This window comes from Ranitomeya variabilis, chromosome 2 (assembly GCF_051348905.1).
Source record: "Ranitomeya variabilis isolate aRanVar5 chromosome 2, aRanVar5.hap1, whole genome shotgun sequence".
NCBI lineage: Eukaryota > Metazoa > Chordata > Amphibia > Anura > Dendrobatidae > Ranitomeya > Ranitomeya variabilis.
In genome coordinates this window covers 860,738,879-860,756,205 of record NC_135233.1, presented here as the reverse complement: position 1 = coordinate 860,756,205, position 17,327 = coordinate 860,738,879, and the positions used below count along the sequence as shown (strand labels likewise).

General features: G+C 42.0%; 1 protein-coding gene across 6 annotated transcripts in view; it reads right to left on the bottom strand.

Moving 5' to 3' along the window:
- Positions 1-615: 615 nt before the first annotated feature.
- The window catches only part of LPP (LIM domain containing preferred translocation partner in lipoma), a 377,393-nt gene continuing 360,681 nt past the window's right edge, over positions 616-17,327 (bottom strand). For all 6 annotated transcript variants that reach the window (XM_077290271.1, XM_077290274.1, XM_077290276.1 and 3 more), the window contains 3 exons: positions 10,547-10,725; positions 5,573-5,693; positions 616-5,484 (listed from right to left, as the gene is read on the bottom strand). In XM_077290271.1, the coding sequence (XP_077146386.1) occupies positions 5,356-5,484; positions 5,573-5,693; positions 10,547-10,725 (429 nt within the window). In that variant the 3' untranslated portion in view covers positions 616-5,355. The remainder of the gene's footprint in view (positions 5,485-5,572; positions 5,694-10,546; positions 10,726-17,327) is intronic.

Sequence of the window (17,327 nt, the reverse complement as noted above, 5' to 3'; positions counted from 1 at the left end):
TTTAATATCTTGTGATGAGCGAATGTGATTGGATAACGTATCAGAGCATGCTCGGGTATCCGAGAGTCTTGGGCGTCTCCGCAGCTGCATGGTTTAGACAGCCGCAACACATGCAGGGATCGCCTAACACACAGGCAATTCCCACGTGTTGCGTCTAACAGCCATAAAACAGGCAGTCGCAGGGACTCGAACATAATATCCGAGCACGTCCAAGATACTGGGATAACAGGATATCCGAGCACATTCGCTCATCACTATTCGACACCATGACTTGAAATGAGTTTTTATCTGCTTTTACCAGTATCTGAACAGTTAACCAACACATATGTCATTTTTATTGTAAACTAATGCTACGATGGTTAAAAAGTAATAACATAAAAAAGCTATTAACTCTATTCTGTTATGTTAGCATTAGTCAAGGATTAAAAGGTTATTTGCAAATGTAAGCTAAACATTCCTGCAATTTTGCAATCCATACAAGAACCAAAGTTTGTCCTCCAGGTATCATTAATGCATGTATTGCGTGAAAACAATTTCAATCATAAACATCAGGGAATTGTAAAGGACAATGATTTCTAAGTCAGTGAAACACAAAACCATTCATAGACACAATCCTATTTTAATGCAAATAGAAATTTTAATGTGAAGCGTGGATATTATCAGAAAAAACATTCTACGTAAAAAAAATCTTATAAAATCAGATTAGAACAGGGTACAATAAGATTATAATTTTTATTGATTGCTTTACCATATTTGCCATATTTAATATTGGGTGCTGTATAAACAGTAACATACCTGGAACATCCTAGCTCAATGTCAGATACCCCCCCTTTTGTCACAATAGAAAAAAAAGATTTATGGCAACACAAAAGCAATACGTTCCTTTATCTTTGGCGTTTAGAGTTTTCTTTGGAATATTCACTCCACAACAAGGTCTGTGATGTGCAAATTCCGATTTTTATGTAACCAGTCTCATGGTTAAGAAAAAAAGGTAAACTGATGGCTTGGCTGCTGTTGTTGGCCTGGTAGGTCGGCCCGGTAGGTCCTACAAACAAGGCAGCTAAACGCTGTTGAGGAACAGGCGAAACTAGAGACCTGGTGAGAGGATATAATGTAAACACAACTTGTTCATTCGGAAGAGACAGTAGGGAGTTAAGAGTGATTCTTAGTACCAAAGCAAAGGAACAGGAGTCATAATGTGGAATATTAATAAAAAATTCTGATACAAGTACTTAAACACTTAACCATTATAACGGACTGGAATGCCTGATGACACTTTCATGGTTGCAATAGGAATCCCCAGCAGAAAATTACTGGTGGAAGACGACAATATCAGAATGCCTGATTGCATATACGGTTTGCAGTGCGATGATCATAGATTGTATCATGGGTATCTTGAGATCGCGGGCGTTCGTTACACTACAGAACACAACCTGGGCTTTATGATGTAGAAACTCTGACCAGAAGTGACCCCATCATCAGAGGGTCATGGGTCACTTAAGGTTAAAGGAGCATGAGTCCACGTGGGGTAGTGCATAGTAAAGTATAATCTCAGCAATAGACATGTCCCTCCAAGTGACATCATTCATTACCGTTGACAATAATACAAGCAGATGCATTTCTTTCAGACATCACAGGGCTGTTCAGCACAAGTCTGGTGGTGAAAATAGCAGCAGACGTGGATCTTTCTTATTTGCTGTACAGCCTAATGCTGCTGCTGCACCAATGGAAAGGACAGATAAACTGGTTTGCAGTAGGACAAGAATCCACATTTACACACAGTATATAAAAAAGGTGTCAAATATTTGTCAAGTCAGCAATGGAAAGGCACACACATACCTAGCAGGGATTGGAGAGCCAAGACCGGCAGCAATCGTGCTTCAACGTCAAGAGACGACAAAATGAATAGTCCTGAGGCAACTAGATATTGGCACATGGCTCAAACTTTTGTGTAAACTTTTTCTTCAGGGGAAAGTTAGGTAGAAGGTGCAGTACCTGTTCAGCAGCTATATTCTGTAGGGGATACATTGCATTTATGGGACAATTCATAATGATCTGGACACTCTAGTGGGGATATTCTAGTTCCAGCCAGTTCATATTTATAGCATAATGAAAAGATGCATTATCTTCCACTAGGTTTTCAGCATCAAGTCAACACAGTCTTTAAAGAGAACCTGACAGCTGACACATCCTGCCCGACCCAGGGGCAGCATGTGACAGGCACTGGCAGCATAAACTAAGGCAGGTATGTTTGTCTGTGAAACGCTGCTGAATTTCAGAGAAACACATAGTTTAAGCAGGGACCGAGCCGCCACGCAGACTAGTCAGACACGTAGGTCCATGGTGACATCTCCCCGCCCGCAGCCCTGGATTGACAGGTCTTTGCCTATGTGCGCGTATAGCTAAGGTCTGCCTGGACAATTTTACTACTGACACTAGTGCTATGGATACACACACAGGTCCTAATACGATAATAAAAATGATGCCCCTCTTGTAGTGATGCGATGCGCCAGCACTGAGAGATTGAGCTTTGATGCCTAATGAAAAATATGCAGGATGGAGGGGTGTTGAAGCACAGAGCACGGCAGCTCACCCCAATGAATGTCTAGGCTAATTTACAGCAGGCTTCAAAGTTCATTACTCAGCACTGGCCTATTGGGTTAGTAAAAGAGAAAAAGAAAATGTAAGTACTACTTTTATTGTTGTATTAGGCCTATACAGTCATATCAGTAGTATGAGGCACCATGACAGGTTCCCGCTAAGACCTTTGCTTACAGTCAGGAACCTTCCTTGTAGGTACATGTAAGGGATACAAATCTGTCCTGCTCATGTAACAGATACATAAGTGAACAACTTGATCATGCGGTCAGGACAGATTTAAAACCTGACAAGAATAAATCTTAAAAACCGTGTAGAAATAATAAGAAAAGTATATTGGATAACAGTTTGTTACACAATAAATAAGATTGGCTGAAACCATTACCCATGTTGGTGTAAGATCTGGGTTAAAAACCCAGGTGGTTTGCAAGATCTTAAATAAATTGCAAAACAGCAGTCGAGATGGCATACCGCTGTATGATGGGCGCAAAGTTGTGAGATTTCCTTTCTGCATTGGTTATATTTATTGATGTCTGAGGCTGCAGTTTATTCAGGAAGAAACAGACCATTTTTTTAGCTTGTGGTGAACCATACATTATATATGATAAAAGCTGAAACAGATGAAGTAGATTTAGAGGTCTGGTGGTAAGGCAGCACACACAGATGAATACTCGCAGCACAGTGTAGTATGGGCCTGCTTTATGGAATGTACTGCTTTGGAAGCCCCGATTTAACTTAAGGTGCTCATACACATTAGATGGCCAAAAGAGCATTGCTCTGACAGCAAACAGCCAATTCTCCTGCCTCCCTCGTGAACATTAAGCTCGGGGTTGACGTGTTTTACGCGGAGAGGCATCTGGCAGACCCCTCTCTGGCAGCGGTATTTAAATTTAAACCGGTAGATCCTACGCTCTCCAACAGATGATCTATGGAAGTCTCCATACACATTAAGGCCTCATTCAGACATGTTCTGCGATTTTCACATATAGAACAAGTAACCTTCTAAGGTGCTATTCACAAGTCCAGGTTTTTTTGTGCACTGTGGGACCGCAAGAAAACCAGGGAGACAAATATATATTTGATCAGAATCACAGATGAAAATCTATGTGTCTGTGAAAATCACAGACACCACATGGATAACATCACTGTGCAGTACGTGTGCTGTCCATGATTGCAATTGTAATATATGGGAGACGTTTTGTAATTTAATTCTTTTTTTCATCAGTGAAAATCACTAAAGAAACTGATGGTAAAACTGACTGAACACTGATGTAAGTAAAATACAAAACACTGATGAACAACGGACTGAATCACGGACCTCTGAATGAAGCTTCCTGATTGGCCAATCTAGCCAATATCAACAGGTCTGACGGACTTTATTGTCTTTAAAACTTGAGAGGATGACCTCTTACCACACCAATATATGAGGATCTTTCCTAGATGGGGGGAGCATGAAGACATATACACTGACACAAAAGGTACCTATTCACAAATATGTCTATAAAGGGATATTTCTGCATATATAGGTTATTCTAGATTGCAGCTCTCGTCTACAAAAGGCACAACATGTATATTGGCAAACCCTTCTTTCACTTCTATAGAACAAAAAAAAGATCTAAGGTATAGTATACAAAATATATATATATATATATTATAATTTTATTTGGAAACAATGCATGTGCTTCTCTTATTTCCATAGCACATACTTGCATGATTTACAGTATATATTATGGAATACCATATGATAAGGCAAAAGTGTCCTTAGGCACTTGTGTGTCTTTTTACGAAGGCCTTTAAAAAAAAAATATAATTCTAATGTGTCGTAAACAGAGAAACAAAATGAGCGAGTATGTTTCCTGAATCTTACATCTCGTTGGCAGCTCTAAAGAGGTTCTGTACTGTAAGTGAATGGTAAAGAGGAGGATTGTGTAAAGCCCATCACATTCTGGCCATAACGTTCACCTATTTTTTGGTAGACACTAATGACCGACTGAAGGGCTTTCCACAATTACAACATACCTGCCCGGGACAACGCCTGATTACTGTGACATAGAAACACCTGTAAGGCACCTTGGAAAGTTTGGAGTATCCCTGGATCCCAGTTACACCTCACGGTTTTGCAGCATATAGTTTGGAATTTGGCGACACTACTTTTAACCTGGAAAAGCCTTTTACGCTGGCAGATTCAAAACCACGTACCACTGATAAAGCACATTTAAAACAACCATCAACAGAAAATGCCATCACCAGCAGAAGCCAAACTGTGTGCTATATGAAGAAGCGAAGCCAGAGAAAAAGACGGACTGATTGATGGGAGACCACATACGTTGTGGAGAAGGAGAACCCGCTTTGTAATATTGCCATGGTTCAGGTAACAACCATGATTCAATGACTTCTCACTAACCACTAGTAAGGACGATCAAGCCCCTCTGCATCCGATTGCCTCCTGGTTTCTCCAGATATATATCTAGGTTACTAGTGCACTGACGTCAATAATGAGGAGGTAACATGCACCAAGTACCAGAGACATCTTTGCGGCTGACAATTTTAAATACTAAGTGTATCCTAATGAATGAAGAGTAAGCGGCGCAGTTAGAAATGTGAGACCTCCTTGTACCCCCAATGTATCAGTGAAAAGAGAAGTTGTACATTGTGTCTAAATGAACCTGACCAAAGAAGCAGCTGCTGTCTTAGTTGCGAGGAGCAATGAAAAGCATTAAGGACGTTCCTAACATTCAAGTAGAGGTGCTATTCAATTCACAGGTCGGTGCTGGACTTGGCAGTAAGAGCCTGGATACGTGCAGAGTTGCAGGACTTGCAAAGGATGTGTCCATCTAATGGGTAGCAGCCTTGATTTTCCCCTTCTGAGAGAAGGCTTCCACAATCCTGTAGATAAGACAAAACATATTAACATTTCAAAACTTGGAGAATACATATGGGGGAAAAAAAATCAGCAGCTTTTAGAAGAATGTACCTCACAGCGATAACACTGAACATGAAAGTCACGATCCAATGCTACAATACGAACAGTTTCCTCCTGGCCAGGAGCAGGCATTATTGGTTCTTTACACACAGAACACCTTGGTGCAAATTTCCTAAAAAAGAGAAAGGAACACAAATTCTAATTTGCATGTATATTCCTCCGTTGCTGTGAACCATGTAAAAAAGGACAACATGGAATTAAAGACTATAGACAATAATAATCGGAAAACAAAAAAGATTTCTGGAGCGAACAATTCCATCTACAGTCTGTTTTCTCTGCCCTCTCTGAAAACAAATTCTTTCCCCACTACCCACACACTGCGAGATACAACCACCTCCTTGCTGTTAGCTTTAAAACTAAGAAAAGAGAGGGAGAGAACTGTCGTGGCTAGGACAGATCTCTGACTGATTTGTCAAATTTTGAAGGACCATGGTCCAGTAGTTGTGTTGGTAGCGTCTGTGGCATCCAGACCTGCGAATCTCCTATTTGTGGTATTGCCAGTGCAACACATCATGCTGGAAAAGGTGCCAGGGATGTCGGTAGGTAGGAGATTCAAAGGGCTCTGGTATAGAGGACACGTACTATCAATGCTAGACCTGGGTTCTGCAAATCTTTTTTGCTCAACTCGCATACATACACTAAAGCAGCAAAATGGTATGTCATTTTAATTGAAGGTGATTAAAACAGTTGCTTAACTTGGAATTAGAAAAGCTAGAAAGCAATACAAAAAAAAATGAGTGCAGAAGTTATACATTGTCTGCAAGGATTCCTAGGCATTACATGTCTTTTAAAGACAATCTGACAGCGGATACATGCTGCCTAGGTATCAGACACTGGCCGTCTGATTTCAGCCAGGTATGTTTGCCTCTGTTTTTCTCTGAAACGCTGCAGTAAAAAACATACTGTAAAAGCCACAGGTGACCCGCCTTTCTGACTAGTCCCCCATGTGGCTCACTGCGCGGTGGCTTCTGGCACCTGGTCCCCTAGAGTGACAGGTCTCTCCCTGTACTCACACTTTGCACTGATGTGAGGCAGTACCCTGAAACAGTGTCTGCAAATTAAGTCATGTGACAAGACTCATTGGAGAGTCGATATTGACTGTTAGGATTGCTACTTCCTATAGGTGGCACTAGAGTTCTAGTCCTTTTCCTCTCTGAAAAGACAATTTGCATATTTCTCAGTGGAGCATTGAGGCTTAAAAGTCTCCTCACCTCGTAATGTCAGTCTTGACGTGTCGCTCTCCACATGGAGGAACCTTACCCCTTGTCGCCTTGTGCTTGCATGCAGGAAAATACAGTCACTCAAAGGGAGCCGGTGGGAAGAAGCTGCCAGGAACCTGCCGAGATCCTTTAAACTATCCAGAATCATGCTGCACATTATAGTCCTTATAGACTTTATCCTGGTTTATTTCGTGAATAAGTAATTCTGTGATTGTAGTGTCGTGCATTGTATTATGAGTGAACAAAAGAAATTATTCACCCAACTAAAATGATCATATCTGAAAAATCTGACGACTGGTGCGGCCCCAGAAAAGAACTTGGGACTTCAGCGCCTCTTAGGCCGTTCCACTTTATACAGCAAGCGTAACTTACTGAACCATAACAAAATATATGTACATTCAATTGGCTACAGCACAGAAAATAACACACACAAGAAGCATCCCTTGAGATTTTAAGGCTTTAGGACATTTAAATAAAAGAGAGATCAAAGAAAGAAAGTCAGTCTTAGGAAATTCTTATCGTGCTACCCAGGATTTAAACACACCACCCAGGGATTAAATGGATTAGGGGAGAAAAAGTTTTCATTTCCCTGGCCACAAATAAAGATGTATTTCACACTTATCCAAGAAACCCAAAACAAGCCTACAGTAAAAACATAAAAAAGGAGAAGTGTTAAGGGAGAAGCAGAGGCGGCTGGATCCCTAATTGTTTTATGAATAAGTGTATATATAGTATACTGATCGTACAAGTCTTTTAAGAGGACCTGGATTCTTAAGAACCTCAACATCTAAAATACACTGTAACAAGAAAAAATAGCTTCTATATTGCATGCAAAACGGCAAGCTTCTACATTCACTCTCCAATCACTGGAAAAGCAAAAGCTCCAAGTAAACGTTCAACAGTTGATTTATTTTCTTGCTATACAGAAGAGCACAGAAATTAGAATGGAGAGAGAATAATCCACTACATGGCACCACTCTGACCCAATCCAGCATTGTCTGCAAAATATAATTTGAGAAAATCCAGTACATGCTATCTTTTAAGTGTCAGCTGGAACTGGAAGTATAAGTCCAAAGCAGTAAGGGTAAATGTCAGCTGGAACTGGAAGCATGAGTCCAAAGCAGTAAGGGTAAATGTCATCTGGAACTGGAAGTATAAGTCCAAAGCAGTAAGGGTAAATGTCAGCTGGAACTGGAATTATAAGTCCAAAGCAGTAAGGGTAAATGTCAGCTGGAAGTGGAAGTATAAGTCCAAAGCAGTAAGGGTAAATGTCAGCTGGAACTGGAAGTATAAGTCCAAAGTAGTAAGGGTAAATGTCAGCTGGAACTGGAAGTATAAGTCCAAAGCAGTAAGGGTAAATGTCAGCTGGAACTGGAAATATAAGTCCAAAGCAGTAAGGGTAAATGTCAGCTGGAACTGGAAGTATAAGTCCAAAGCAGTAAGGGTAAATGTCAGCTGGAACTGGAAGCATGAGTCCAAAGCAGTAAGGGTAAATGTCAGCTGGAACTGGAAGTATAAGTCCAAAGCAGTAAGGGTAAATGTCAGCTGGAACTGGAAGTATAAGTCCAAAGCAGTAAGGGTAAATGTCAGCTGGAACTGGAAGCATGAGTCCAAAGCAGTAAGGGTAAATGTCAGCTGGAACTGGAAGTATAAGTCCAAAGCAGTAAGGGTAAATGTCAGCTGGAACTGGAAATATAAGTCCAAAGTGGTAATGGTCAGTCTCTTTTGCCCACGGTGTATGTGTTGTGTATCACTGGTTTTAAGCAATATTGAGAATAACGTCCTACTCCTTAGTTGGTCTGAATAATTTCTGTACAGTGCAGAGCTCCGATTTACACTTAAATTCACATTGTAAATGAAAGGGGAAGCATATAGGTTTTTGCCCCTGGATCTCGTCTCATGTACAAATGTTTTAAAGGTCTTGGTATTCAACCTTTGCAAGTATAATCCAAGGGTTTATCTATTTTACAGCTGGGTACATTTAACTTCAGTGTAAAAACAACAAAGGAAAAAACCCTCCCAAAAAACAAACCAAACCCCACTGCCGTAAAAAATGGTAAATTTCAAATCCGGAAGTGTATGACTGAATGTCGGCTGGATACTGGGATAGTATGGTTAGGTACATAAATGTTTAGACCTTTACAGTGATTTATAAAACAACTAAAAAGGGGAGTGAAAATTATCGACAAGCGTCAAAAATATAAAAGCACTTAAAGCTGTTGTCCAATGATTTAATACTGATGAGTTCCTGCTCAAGTGAATAGGTGTTGTCCTGCAGTTCCCAGCAGCAGCTACTAATCAGTGTATGGCGCTGTCCTGCTCTGGCTCCATACGCCATTTAAATCCAGCCACCATAGCGGGAATAAGCTGATTAGTGTAGTGTTGAGTGTAGTACCCCCAATGATATCATCAATATTAAAAGGAGAGAAAAATACAGTACAAACTCGCCCTTAACCTTCTCTAGTAAATTTGCAAGTTGTCTCATTAAATTTTAGCTGCAACCACTTTTCACCTTCAGTTTTCTCTTCAATAGCTAGTTTTCTGCTTAACATAGAATTTAATGCATTTCATGGTAACAACACGAGTAATACAGTATTTTGAAATTTGTCAAGCTGACAAACTGATATGTGACATACAAGGAATATGTACTTCCTTGGCACTAAGGCAACCTCACAGGCGTAGTATGAAGAAGCCATACCGTGCAGGCCTGCTCATTAGGATTCATCCTCGTCATTGCACCACAAGTATGAGGGCTATGTCTGGTTTGTGCAAGAAAGCTTTGTTCCTCTCTGTGATGTCAGTTTGGGCAGATAGTTGTGAGCAGCAGTCTGAAGCCATTTCTGTCAGAGCCCCCTAATTACATCTTCTCTTGAATGTGAAGACAAAGCTACGAGATATAAACTTACAGATGTCAGTTTTGATTTCCTGCAGCTATTGAGGGGCGTAATGTGCACAAACCACCACAAGAATCGCAGACCGCACTATTAATTAGCCCTATTCCCTCATAATTGTCTATAAAATATAACACATAGACCGACTATGATAATATTTCCTATTATTATAGACTGATAACATATCAAACACAAGTAACCAAGCAGGTGAGTATGATTTATTGCCCGACTATGTGGCCAAAATCTAGGCTAGTGTTCTAGGGCACTCTGCCCGGTTTATCCGAATGCTTTGGACTACACAGGGCCATTAGTATTATGTATTCACATATTGAGAGGACTCCTGACAACCTCTTATGTAGTCTGGTTTCTGGAGACTCCAACTAAAAAAATCAACAGCTAGTGAAAATTGACCATTTTAGGTAGTGCTGTCCTAAAGGAATTATCACACAGACCAAATATACAGTGCCGTTAAAGATTTTACAAAAGTTCATCCACAGGTTGTGGGCAACATACACAACGTTATTGTGACAGTTCACAGTATTAAACCATTAACCACAGCATGTTCATTTATGCAGCGGATTTCCCTTTCCGATGCACAGAGTGAAATCTTCTGGAAATCCACAGGATTTCTGCAATGAAATCTGCAGGTAAATTTTCACCATTTGATGCAGATTTTACCATTTAACAGTGTGATTACGACGATTCTGGACCCTTTTGCTCCCGTTATACTAAGTATACTTTTGACCAGTATTTTCATATATTTACAGTCCTAAATTGAAATTTACCTTTTTTTTTTTTTTTAAAGTCTGAATACTGAACCAGACTGGACCTAAAAGGGAAAATAAAAATCCTACTTGTGGAAATCCTCGATGCAGTGGATGTGTCCGGATGCATCCACGGTGAAAGGAATCCCATCCAGACTGCGGAAGCACACCACACAAATGAAGCACCCCGGATGGTAGGCTTTCCCGGTAGCTCTCAGGATCCTCTCCATGATTGGCTTGGCACAGACGCTGCACTGCTCCAACGTGCGCTGCAAAAGACAAACACCCCCAAATGTTAATGACAGCAGCATGCCTTCCCGTTCTCTACACTGACCGTGCAGCATTAATATCATTTGGCAGTAAATTAAAGTCAACGGGTATCCGCATCCTTGTTTACTAAAACTTACTGAAAAATGTGGAAAAATAAAGAGGCAGATTTGGGTTGAAAGGACAACTTACGGATTTGAGAGGTTTATAATCCACAGTGTAAGAATAAAGACACTGCCACATTCATTGATACACATATTGGCGGACTATAGTAGGTTTTATGCTTTCCCAGCCTCTATACCAAGCTGTTCAATATGGATAACCTAATGATAGGAGACTAAGATCAGCCCTGGAAGCTGTATAAAAAATAAATAAAGTAGGAAACTGAGGTCAACGATCATAAAACCATGCGGGCCATTTATTTCTATATACGGTTAGCAGGGATCGGAGTGAGGTCTGGTGATAATTTTCTTATATTCCCTTACCAAAGAAAGCAATGTTTTTTTTAACTTAAAAAAATGGACATATTTGCAAATGCAAGTGTGCAGCAGCAGCAGCCATTGATGGCAAATACCCACATTGGGCATAAGCAGTATTGACCAACAGGACAAAAAACATTAGTTGCCGTATTTCGTACTTCTTCCATGAAACCAATTCATTGTTCCGTCATCTATAATTTACCACAGTGGATAATTTCAAATGAAAACTTTAGTTGATTCGGGATTCAGGGGATGTAATTAGAGTGAACTTGGACAGAAACCAATCTAAACAGTTCAGAAAGTCCCGTCAGCTACTAAAATAGCCATCATATTAAAATAGAAGCTTTCCTTTAATAAATACCTTCCACTGTGAGGATAACTTTTCGGAATCCTTGTTTCCTAACCAGAGTCCCTTTTTTCAAGTTGAAAACTAGGGCGCTGTGGGCCACACACACACAGTGTTTACCCAGACATATATAGACACACACATTATATATATATACACAGACATATACCACATTATCACAAATATACACACACATACACTCACCGGCCACTTTATTAGGTACACCATGCTAGTAACGGGTTGGACCCCCTTTTGCCTTCAGAACTGCCTTAATTCTTCGTGGCATAGATTCAACAAGGTGCTGGAAGCATTCCTCAGAGATTTTGGTCCATATTGACATGATGGCATCACACAGTTGCCGCAGATTTGTCGGCTGCACATCCCAAAGATGCTCCATACAAGGCAGGATGGATCCATGCTTTCATGTTGTTTACGCCAAATTCTGACCCTACCATCCGAATGTCGCAGCAGAAATCGAGACTCATCAGACCAAGCAACGTTTTTCCAATCTTCTACTGTCCAATTTCGATGAGCTTGTACAAATTGTAGCCTCAGTTTCCTGTTCTTAGCTGAAAGGAGTGGTACCCGGTGTGGTCTTCTGCTGCTGTAGCCCATCTGCCTCAAAGTTCGACGCACTGTGCGTTCAGAGATGCTCTTAGGCCTACCTTGGTTGTAACGGGTGGCGATTTGAGTCACTGTTGCCTTTCTATCAGCTCGAACCAGTCTGCCCATTCTCCTCTGACCTCTGGCAGCAACAAGGCATTTCCGCCCACAGAACTGCCGCTCACTGGATTTTTTTCTTTTTCGGACCATTCTCTGTAAACCCTAGAGATGGTTGTGCGTGAAAATCCCAGTAGATCAGCAGTTTCTGAAATACTCAGACCAGCCCTTCTGGCACCAACAACCATGCCACGTTCAAAGGCACTCAAATCACCTTTCTTCCCCATACTGATGCTCGGTTTGAACTGCAGGAGATTGTCTTGACCATGTCTACATGCCTAAATGCACTGAGTTGCCGCCATGTGATTGGCTGATTAGAAATTAAGTGTTAACAAGAAGTTGGACAGGTGTACCTAATAAAGTGGCCGGTGAGTGTATATATGCACATATTATGTATACATAAACAGACACTGTTGAAATTGCAACATCAATAAAGAAAAGTTGTGGAATGATGGAAGTCACAGGATCGATAGATGTGTTAATGATGAGTAAATGATAAAAAAAAATGGAAACTACATTTTCAAAACATCTTGATTTATTCAGTAGCAAGTATGAACAGGAAATGCACTTACACACCTTGGCATGCTATCAGTGACGTTATTAATGACTGTCTGAGGAATGTTTTACCACAATGAATGCACTTGGGCATGCAATTCATCGAGATCCACTGCTGGCAGCTCCATTTGCAATTGCTGATCAATGATGTCCCAGATGTGATCAATGGGAAACAAATGTTGAAATGCTGCTGGCCATGTTAGCATGCTTAGGCTACACAGACTGCTCCCAGTAGCACAAGAAACATGTGACCAGGTATTGTTGAGTTGAAAAACAGCTCTGGGGACACTTTGGAGAAATGGCCGTAACGCTCTTTCAAGGACTGATCCATTCTGAATATCTTAGATGACATTGGCTAACACAACTGTAATGGGTGCTGTCAGCAGCGGATCTTGATGATTTGACCAAGCAGATTCCACATGGCAATACATTACTCAGACAGCGGTAAATAACCTCATTGATAGCTGCCAAGACGTGTAAGTGAGATTATGTCTGGCATGGCACTCATACTAAATAATTATTAAATCAAGATGTTTTGAAACTTTAGCTCCATTTTTTCATCATTTGTATATCATTAACACGTCTGTTGACTTTTTGCCATAATTTTATGACTTCACCTTCTTGGTGTTAATTCAGTTTTAGTAGGGTGTGATGCTGTCCCACTAGCCACATCAGGGAGATAATTACTCCAGCTGGACAACATGCTCCCATCTTTACTGACAGTCTGGACCGCACTAAATATCCCAGCCACACTAGCCTGCACTGCACAGAGCCTCTAGTCATGACATTTCCTCCATAACCATCCACAGAATGAACACAGTGGCATCTAGTGAAGCAGGAGCAAGTGCAGGAGGAGATGACAAATTTTATTTTGCAATGAAACAGTCAACGAGCTTCATAGCGGTTTAGAAGTTTAGTTTTTCTTCTCCTGAACTACTCCACATTGAGCTCAATTCTGCAAAGCCATAAAAGAACTATTCCAGGGTTGCAGAGCGGCGTTGGAAGAAAACACACTCGCAAGATGACTTCACTGCATTCAAACAAGCAACACTCACTTTTAAATCTGCTCTCACCTCTGCTAAACAGGCCGACTTCACGACCCTCGTATCTTCCCTATCCTACAACCCGTTATTCAAAACCTTTAACTAGCTCCTCCGCCCCCCCCATGCCCCCTCCAACCTCCCTCATCTTTGCTGAGGACTTTGCCACACACTTTAAAAATAACATCGACCAAACAAGGCAAGTCTTCATTGTTCAACCACCACAACCCCTTTGTATACCAGACCAATGCCCAAACCCGATAACCTCCCTATCCAACATCACTGAAGGGGGCTTAGTGGTCTCCTCTCCAAATCGCACCTCACCACCTGTGTGCTTGACCCCATCCCATCCCACCTCCTCTCCAACGTCACCACCACACTTATCCCATCCCTAAACCACCTCTTCAACCTATCACTAACTTCTGGCACCTTCCCTTCTGCTTTCAAACATGCCACAATCACGCTTATCCTTAAAAAGCCAACCCTCGATCCAACTGCTATGTCCAGCTATCGCCCAATATGGCTGCTCCCATTCGCTTCCAAACTCCTGGAGCAGCACGTCCACGCTGAACTTGCCTCCCACCTCTCATCTAACTTACTCTTTGACAACCTACAATCTGGTTTCCGCCCCATCACTCAACTGAGACAACCCTGACCAAAATCACTAACGACCTACTTACAGCCAAAGCTAACTGACAATACTCTGTACTTCTCCTTCTAGACCTGTCCTCTGCTTTCGACACAGTTCACCACTGCCTCCTACTACAGATCATCTCCTCCTTTGGCATCAAAGACCTCGCCCTATCCTGGATTTCCTCGTACCTTTCCAACCGCATATTCAGCGTCTCCCACTCCCACACTAACTCCTCATCCCACCCTCTCTCTGTTGGAGTCCCCAAGGCTGTGTTCTAGGACCCCTACTCTTCTCAATCTATACACTTGGCCCGGGACAGCTCAAAGTCTCATGGTTTCAAGTACCACCTTTATGCTGATGACACTCAGATCTACCTTTCTGGCCCAGACGTCACCACTCTGCTGTCCAGAATCCCAGACTGTCTATCAGCCATATCCTCCTCCTCCTCTCGCTTCCTCAAACTCAATGTGGACAAATCTGAACTCATCATCTTTCCTCCATCCCATAGATCTTCCTAACCTGACCTATCTATCGCAATTAACGACATTACGTTTTCCCCGTACCGGAAGTCCGCTGCCTCGGAGTAACCTTTGACTCTGCCCTGTCCTTCAAACCGCATATCCAAGCTCTCTCCACCTCCTGTCACCTCCAGCTCAAAAATATCTCCAGAATCCGTCCTTTCCTCAACCAATCATCTACTAAAATGCTTGTGAATGCCCTCATCATCTCCCGCCCTGACAACTGCAACATCCTTTTGTGGCCTCCCTGGTAACACCCTTGCACCTCTCCAGTCAATCCTTAACTCTGCTGCCCGACTAATTCATCTCTCTCCTCGCTACTCCTCCGCTTCCCCCCTCTGAAAATCTCTTCACTGGCTCCCATTCCCTCAGCGTATCCAGTTCAAATTACTAATACTGACCTACAAAGCCATCCATAACCTGTCTCCTCCATATATCTCTGAACTAATCTCCCAATATCTTCCCTCACGTAATCTCCGGTCCTCCCAAGACCTCCTTCTCTCCTCCACACTTATTCGCTCCTCATCCAACCGCCTCCAAGACTTCTCCCGAATACCCCCCATCCTCTGGAATTCTTTTCCCCAACACATCCGACTATCAACCACATTCGGATCCCTTCAGATGGAACCTGAAAACCCACCTCTTCTGGAAAGCCTACAGCCTGCACTGACCCTGCTGCCTCCTCATCACTACCGGAGATACTGCCTCACCAACACCGGAGCTCCTGCAACCCTCAACCTATTGTCTCCTTCCCCATAATCCAGTAGAATGTAAGCCCACAAGGGCAGGGTCGTCGCCCCTCTGTATCAGTCTGTAATTGTTAGTTTACTGTAAGTGATATCTGTAATTTGTATGTAACCCATTCTCATGTACAGCACCATGGATTCAATGATGCTATATAAATAATAATATTCCTCAACTACATATTTTAATATATTGTATATTATTTTGAATGTTTCATGATAAGCAAAATCGAAGAACTGCACATCAGAAAAAGCAGAATGAGGCTTTATACAGGTATATGAGAAAAGTGCTCCCATGATAGACCCTCCGCTCTATCACTGGAAGATGCCATGCGGAATGTGAGCGGCCTCCCAGCTGTGAACATCACATATGTAGTCAGGCATCAGACTGACAGATCACCCCAGTGGCACTTCTTTTGGGCAATAAGGACACCTCCGTCTTGTACGGAGGAACACAACACCCTTTAGTTCCATTTCAGCACAGAATGTACTTGGAACAAGCTAAGCTATCAATACATGAAAAAATATGCGGCCTGAAGACAACCGGCACATACCAAACCAATACTGACACTTAATGCAGCTTTTCTACAGCCGATAACATTTCTTCATAGGTCATAACAAAAACTACAAGTATACAAGTGATATATGGATTGTGTACTATGACGTTAACCAAGCGCAAAAATGTAAGTGTTAGTGAGCAAACAAAGATGTTGTGTGCACAAACCCCAAGAATGCTTTACAAAAATAGAAGTGCTAGTAGTAAATTATCAATTAAGATGCAAAGTGAATAAACAAACGAGAACTCTAAGGCCTCATTCACACGTCCAAGTTTAAACACGTATGTGAAAAAGTAGTACTAGTGACCTCAGTGTTTGGTCCGTGTGTTTGTTTTTACCATCAGTGTGTCACCAGCGTTTTCATGGATGGATAAATAAATCGCCTATACTTTGCAATAATAACACAAACAGACTGAAGCCATCCTTTTGTTGCATTTATTTTCACGAATCCTTGGACTTAAGGTACTGTCACACAGTGGCACTTTTGTCGCTACGACGGTACGATCCGTGACGTTCCAGCGATATCCATACGATATCGCTGTGTCTGACACGCAGCAGCGATCAGGGACCCTGCTGAGAATCGTACGTCGTAGCAGATCGTTTGGAACTTTCTTTCGTCGCTGGATCTCCCGCTGTCATCGCTGGATCGGTGTGTGTGACACCGATCCAACGATGCGTTCGCTTGTAACCACGGTAAACATCGGGTTACTAAGCGCAGGGCCGCGCTTAGTAACCCGATGTTTACCCTGGTTACCATCATAAAAGTAAAAAAAAAAAACCCGTACATACTCACATTCCGGTGTCCGTCAGGTCCCTTGCCGTCTGCTTCCCGCTCTGACTGACTCCCGGCCGGAATGTAAGAGAAGAGCACAGCGGTGACGTCACCGCTGTGATCTGCTTTCACTTTACGGCGGCACTCAGTCAGTGCAGGAAGCAGAATGCAAGGGACCTGACGGACACTGGAATGTGAGTATGTACGTTTTTTTTTTTTTTTTTTACTTTTACGATGGTA